Source organism: Triticum urartu, chromosome 3, assembly GCF_003073215.2.
Source record: "Triticum urartu cultivar G1812 chromosome 3, Tu2.1, whole genome shotgun sequence".
Taxonomy (NCBI): Eukaryota; Viridiplantae; Streptophyta; class Magnoliopsida; order Poales; family Poaceae; genus Triticum; species Triticum urartu.
This window is the reverse complement of record NC_053024.1, coordinates 164,574,474-164,580,655: the sequence shown is the minus strand read 5'-3', so window position 1 is coordinate 164,580,655 and position 6,182 is coordinate 164,574,474. Positions and strand designations below refer to the sequence as shown.

Below are 6,182 nucleotides of genomic sequence, written 5' to 3'. Positions count from 1 at the left end.
ATGGCCGGCATTGGCCAGTGCAAGTTTTGTAGAAAACCTCTCAACATTCCTAAAATGATGTTTTGATTCACGTCCGATGATGTTGTTCGTTGGATCACAGATTTAACAGCCTTGGTGCCCCTGTATCACAGTAGCATCTAAGGAGTGGTAGCACCAGTATATTTTCCCACAATTGACATAATAAAAGGGTATATCCAAGTCTTGAGAAATGCTTTTTTTGTACTATCTCCCGAACTTAATACTACTAACATAAGACGTTTTTTGACATCAGCATATTTTTTGAATTTTCACTGGCATATTAAACTCTAAGAATGCCTTATAAAAAGTCAACAGAGGTAGTGCGTCTAAGTCGCTGCCGAAAGGTGCAACTGCGTAGTGAGAAGTGTATATGACGCTTTTTCACTCCGTTGAAAAGTGCAAGTTGCATTTTCTTCTCTGAACTAGACTTCAAAGAAGCAATCACTCGCGTGAGCATTAGTAAAATGGATTTTCTTTTGTTTTATTATGTTGAACGGAGATGCTCAAATCTGAAATCATCGATCGGACGACATTTTAACTTGTGTCAGAGCTTGCTCCTACTTTTGTTGCTCTTCGTTGGCCAGGCAGGGGTCATCCACTGCCTCCCTATCGCCACCAGCTCGCCGGATCCCATCTTCCGCACCCGCACCACGGCGGCCGTGAGCTTCCCTTTCCGGCCCACCACCCGCCCGTCCAACTGAACCTCCTCCTGCACACGATCGATTCGCCATGTTTCAATTTGCTCGCCGGCCGCCGCAGCAGCTTGCCATCAATCATCATCATGTATTATTATCATAGGAAATGGACATACGTTGCACGCGACGGGCGAGAAGTAGGACAGGCCGTAGTGGACGGTGGACGTGGGCGCGCCCACCACCGTGAAGACCACCGCCGAGCACATGTTGTCCACCGCCGCCGCCAGCGCCCCCGCGTGCCACGTCCCGTCAGAGTCCTGCACGCAAGCGCAACGCGGGAACAGACAAAGACACGCCGCGGTGAGATCTCCGACCCGGACACGGCGGCACAGGCGCTTGAGTGGGAGAACCCAATATGTGCGAGGGGGCTGGGCGCACGTACGGTGAGCGGCGGCGGCACGTGGAACGAGCACACGACGCGGCCGTGCTCGGAGAGGGAGATGCGTGCGCCGGCCAGCACCAGCGAGTTGAGCGCGTGCCCCTTTTGGCTGGCCGCGTCGGTGATTTTGCCGGCGTAGTCCGCGCGCGGGTCCTCCAGCCACTTCCTGGCGACGGCGGCCAGCCGGAGCCGCAGCGCTTCGGCCTCCGCCGCCCCGTCGTCCATGTGCGTGTGTGTGTGTGTGTGTGTGTGTGTTGCGTGTGCTTGATTTGTGACCTTGGACGCTTCCTTGCTCCTCCACAGCTATAGCCTTGTTGTACCCGTAGGAGCACGATATAAGATCAGCTCGACTTAATTAACCCCATGACAGTGACTAGCAATAATGCACGATGTAGGCATATTCTGAAACTCAAGTCAACCAACGAAATGCCCAACGCAGCTTCCTTCAAATCCCTTTGGACTCGAGGTGATCTCCACTCCTCAAGAGCTTTTTTATGATACCTATACTGCTACGGAAAAAGGAGCACTATATACCTAATCTCACCGTTCAATTCTTGAGGGTATTTTAGACCTCTAATTTTTCACATTAAAAGAAAACCAAACTCTTATTAGTTTGTATCTGGAATCTGTCATGGCTGTCGACTGTCGAGAGAAAACGCCGCCGACTCAATCCAGACGCGCCGTCTCCCATATTGCACGCCCCGGCCATCTAACTCCCCCTCACTGCCGCCGTGCTAGTTCACTCCATCCATATCTAGCTAGTTCACAAATCCGTAACCTTCCAACAGGCCTCGAACGTCCGCCGCCTTGTTATGGATTAGAAGTTCAGTTATCCATACTTGGCTGCATCGTAGAAACCGAGTGATGTCAAAAACTTTCTTCCAAGGGGCTAGCTGCCGCTGCTAGGAAATAACAAACCCATCACTGAAATTGCCAACAGCCTGAACCAAGTAGTGCAGCTTAAAACCTGAATTTGCATTGGATATGGCCAACTCTCTACAAAGGTGAACACTAAATTATCCGTCAGCGCTTGTCACCCGTGGGATGATGGTACCTCACATCCGGCCTGCCGAAGAACAGAAGCTGCGCCATTCTGCCCTCACATCCGGTGTAGGCAGGAGACGTCGGGTGCCGACTGCCGAGACCTGCGCTATGCCGCCGAGCGCCTGATCCACGAGCACAGGCTGGCCGAGGAAGGGACGAGAGATCGGCTCGCCGAGGGAGAATGCGTGGGGCGCCTCAATCTGACGAGCTGAAACTTAAAAATCTTCCCGAGTTGCCTTCAAATCACATATACCGCTTACGTTGATCGAGCAGTGCAGTCTTTATACTGCTAAACCAATTCCAGCAGTATATATCTCTTCGGGCCGTTGGATCTTCCAGAATGGAGGGCCCGTATTCATTACCCGGTACCGTAAAAGAGCTCCTCAAATAAGCATTTAACATTGTCAGTTAATCAATGAATTTGGACAGATAGTGTTCTCATCGTTGCTGTATCATAGCTTGCTCCCTTGATATCCCTTTGGTCTGGAGGTGGTCATCCACTGCCGGCCGACCGCCACCAGCGCGCCGGACTCCTTCTTCCGGACCTCCGTGGTCACCGCCGTCATCCTCCCTTTCCGGTCGACCACCCTCCCGTCCATCTCCACTTCCTCCTGAAAACATTTCAGCAGAACTTATTTTACTTCAGCCTTGGTCTTGATGAAACTTGCACGCGAGGATGCAAAATGCAGCTGAAATCGTACGGTTTCAGACAATGTGACTTGACGACTTAATACTGTGCAATGAAATGGAAAGCGTCTGAAATGGCGTATGCTGATCGGAAATTAGTGCTTTGTCTGGGCAAAGATAAGAATGTGCTCTTAAAGCTCAGTGTGCTGAGGCCGAAAATGGCAGAGCCATAACCGCTACCCTTTAATGTGTAGCCTTGGCGCCTCTTGCCTTATAACTACTCGAAGAAGAAATGGTTGAAGAGTTTTGCTTTGATACTCCAACTTTATTTACTCTACAAAGCACACGTTCAGAAGGAATAATCAACCAAATTCTTTGAGCTCAGAAAGCAGCTTTCCAGGAAAGATCAAGCTCACCTAATTGGACTATCCTTTATAATCTGTCTACCGAACAAAGCACGCCTAATCGCCGCCTCAGTAGTGTCAAGGCATTAATTTACCTCTGCATATTTTACTCATGGTGGTGTTTGGTGATGGTGCTCCATTCGGAATCAAGTCGGGTTTTTCTCTTATTTCTTATTTTGCGTGGTTTTCGCGGGTTCTCATATAAACCAAGCCACTCTGCATTCTTGTTCTTTTTCTTATTTTACTGAACTCGACACAGCTTTTGCCTTGCAAATCGTTTTTTTCTTCCCTTTTTTCTTGTTTCATGTGCTATATGCCCCAGATTCTCATAAACCGAGGCACTATACTTGTGCTTTTTCCTATCTTATTGAAATGTGCGCAGCTCTTGCCTTGCAAGTCAATTTTTTTCTTTTTTCTTTTGACTTGAGGTCGTCAAAATATGGAAGTACGCATAAAGACTCCACACAGTCCAAGTGTTTTTTAGTCCTTTACCAACCAAGATTATCCTATATATTTATTTTGTATTTACTCATGCGAGAAATACAACATGAAATTCAGTATACGCGGCTGCAGAACATCAATTTTTTTAACCAGCAACTGATCAACCAACACAACGATTGCAACTGATCAAGCAACACAACGATTGCAAGAAGCAAACAGTGAGATTAATTTCCATTTAACCCAGTAAACGAGTTTATGCTGGCATTTGGAGGAGGAACAGAGCAGAGCAGAGCAGAGAGTATAGTAGGTAGGGTACGCACATGGTGCTTGGCCGGCGCGAAGTAGGAGATGTCGTAGTGGACGGAGACCTTGATGATGCCCTCCACCGACATGATCGCCGCCGCGCACACGTCGTCCACCGCCGCCGCGATAGCCCCCGCGTGCCAGTTCCCGTCCGCGTCCTGCACGCGCGCGCGCCCAAACCAAGGACAAATTGGAATCGGAAACCAATCACGGGAAGAAGCCAACCTCGCGGAGCGCCAGGGCTCGAGATAGTCTGCGGGCGCACACGTACCGTGAGGCGGGCGGGCACGCGGAGCGAGCAGACGGCGCGGCCGCGCTCGGCGAGGGACACGCGCACGCCGAACAGCGGCAGCGCGTTAAAAGCCCTGCGGCCGTCGCCGGCGCCGTCCTCCGCGATGGCGCCGGCGTCCTCGAGCCACTTGCGGGCCGCGGCGGCCATCCACGCGGGCGGCGCCGGGTCGCCCATGCACGCGCCGTGCGGGCGCGGGGTGCCTCGGCGGCGTGCGCGGTGGACGGGGATCGAGTTTGACGCGATGACCGGGCAGACCTACTCCTACTCTTCTTTTCCTACTCTACTTGACAGGGGTGTGTCTGCTTCCTTTTCGTCTCCTCTAACTTGCTTAAAGTGAGAAGCCAGGGTGTGAGCGCATGCTCATCAGTTCAACGCTTCAAACGATCGTCTCCTGTGTGGCTGTGTCTGTGTGTCTTGGGACCACGGAGGCACGGCGGCTCCTTGTCCGCGAGAGGTCTCCGTTTTTAAATATTTTTTGTTAATTTTTATAGAATTTGTGTCCTGCTCAGAGATGCGAGGCGACGACGGCTTTTTTAGATAAAATAAGATCCTTCTCGTCTAGCCCCGCTTCGGTGGTGTTTCTAATTCTCAAAGGAGGTGTGAAGGTTTGTCTCGAGCGGATCTCGTGGGATTCCGTTGGTGTTTGTTTTCGGTGGATCCACGTGGATCCAGTCTTCGTTCGTCTGTGTTCGTGTGTCTACAGGTTGGATCCTTCCGATCTATGCTTCTCTTTATCGGCGACGGTTCCTGTTTTGGTGCGCTGGTTTTATAAGACCTTAGCACGACGACTTTTCAACTGTCTACTACAATAATGTTTGTCCAGCTCCAATGAGAAAGAGGCGATGAAAGCAGGGCACCTTCGGTTCGCTCCAGTCTTTGTAGTCGTCGATAGGTGGTCTACGAATTTGGATCTACTTTTTTACTTCTAGTGATTTTTTACTAGCTTAACAATTGATAAATAGATCAAAAGTTTTTCACGAAAAAATGAAAACAAATAAAAATGAACCATTCTAAATGTACATTTCAGTCTCTTTGAGGGGAAAAGAGGTTCCAGCGACTCCGATGGGGTTTATTAGGCTGCTCATATTTTGAACGAAAGTATGACCATATATTAACATAATAAAATATGAGTTTTATGCAATAATAATGGTATCATTGAAAATAAATTTTAGATACAAATCCAACAATATAATTTTATGGCATATCGCTTTTATTTTACAAATCAAGTTTGCGGTCAAAGTTTAACTTAAAATACAAGGAATCTAAGGGCATCTCTAAAGCGGACCCTCAAATCGCTCACAAACATTCGACCACACTGTATGGACGCAGTTTGTCATTAAATTTTATCTCGTATCGGTCCGCAGATCAGTCTGTTTCCCGCAAACTAAGGTGGAGGGGGGCTTTGCGGGAGTCCGGACCACCGCCACGTAGGATTTCGACACCCCCGGGCCACCCAAAACCACACCCGGACCACGCGTCTCCATCTCTTTCCTCTATCTCTTCATCCGCTTCATCCCTTGTCAACACTACCACTCTACCATCCCATTCGCCCGCCAAGTCCTTCTCGCATCTCCGCGACCTCCGCCGTTCCACCCGGTCGGCACGCCGCTTTGCCTACGCCGGCGGTCCACACCTCCTATTTGTCTGTCGGGCATCTACCGTACCAACTGCCTCGGCGGGGTTCACAATGCCCGACAAGTGTTTGGTAAAATGCACATGCTAATATGTTTGCCCTTCTTTGAAATAATGGATTCAGACATGGAGTACATGGCGAGGGCGCCTTCCGTGCGGCAGACTCGCGCGACCTCGCCCCAGCCACGAGTCAAGAAGATCCTCCCGGAGGAGACGGCTTCAACCTCCACTCCAGTCGCCGGGGCATCGCAGTCGGCGTGCTGCAACCATAGCTCGAGGGGGCCTCTCGGCGGCGAAGAACTGCGGGTAGCGAATCCAAGTGTGCGGAGGCATCGCCGCCCATAGCA

At 50.4% G+C, this 6,182-nt stretch overlaps 2 protein-coding genes across 2 annotated transcripts; both read right to left on the bottom strand.

The window, feature by feature from the left end:
- Nucleotides 1-474: 474 nt before the first annotated feature.
- Nucleotides 475-1,405, bottom strand: LOC125543424 (acyl-coenzyme A thioesterase 13-like). Its single transcript, XM_048706755.1, has 3 exons — nt 1,096-1,405; nt 830-970; nt 475-727 (listed from the first exon to the last, which is right to left on the bottom strand). Exons 1-3 carry the CDS (start codon nt 1,315-1,317, stop codon nt 563-565), a joined length of 528 nt encoding a protein of 175 aa, XP_048562712.1. The 5' UTR covers nt 1,318-1,405; the 3' UTR covers nt 475-562.
- Nucleotides 1,406-2,469: 1,064 nt separating this feature from the next.
- LOC125543425 lies at nt 2,470-4,550 on the bottom strand. Its single transcript, XM_048706756.1, has 3 exons — nt 4,183-4,550; nt 3,929-4,069; nt 2,470-2,747 (listed from the first exon to the last, which is right to left on the bottom strand). The coding sequence occupies exons 1-3, from the start codon at nt 4,375-4,377 to the stop codon at nt 2,589-2,591; spliced, it is 495 nt and encodes a 164-aa protein (XP_048562713.1). The 5' UTR covers nt 4,378-4,550; the 3' UTR covers nt 2,470-2,588.
- Nucleotides 4,551-6,182: the final 1,632 nt, after the last annotated feature.

Coding starts and splice junctions, on each gene's coding strand:
- LOC125543424 (XM_048706755.1), bottom strand. CDS start 1,317: ATGGACGACGGGGCGGCGGAGGCCGAAGCGCTGCGGCTCCGGCTGGCC. Junction 971..1,095: donor ACGTGCCGCCGCCGCTCACC/GTACGTGCGCCC, acceptor GCTTGCGTGCAG/GACTCTGACGGGACGTGGCA. Junction 728..829: donor TCTCGCCCGTCGCGTGCAAC/GTATGTCCATTT, acceptor GATCGTGTGCAG/GAGGAGGTTCAGTTGGACGG.
- LOC125543425 (XM_048706756.1), bottom strand. CDS start 4,377: ATGGGCGACCCGGCGCCGCCCGCGTGGATGGCCGCCGCGGCCCGCAAG. Junction 4,070..4,182: donor GCGTGCCCGCCCGCCTCACG/GTACGTGTGCGC, acceptor GCGCGCGTGCAG/GACGCGGACGGGAACTGGCA. Junction 2,748..3,928: donor TCGCGCCGGCCAAGCACCAT/GTGCGTACCCTA, acceptor AAATGTTTTCAG/GAGGAAGTGGAGATGGACGG.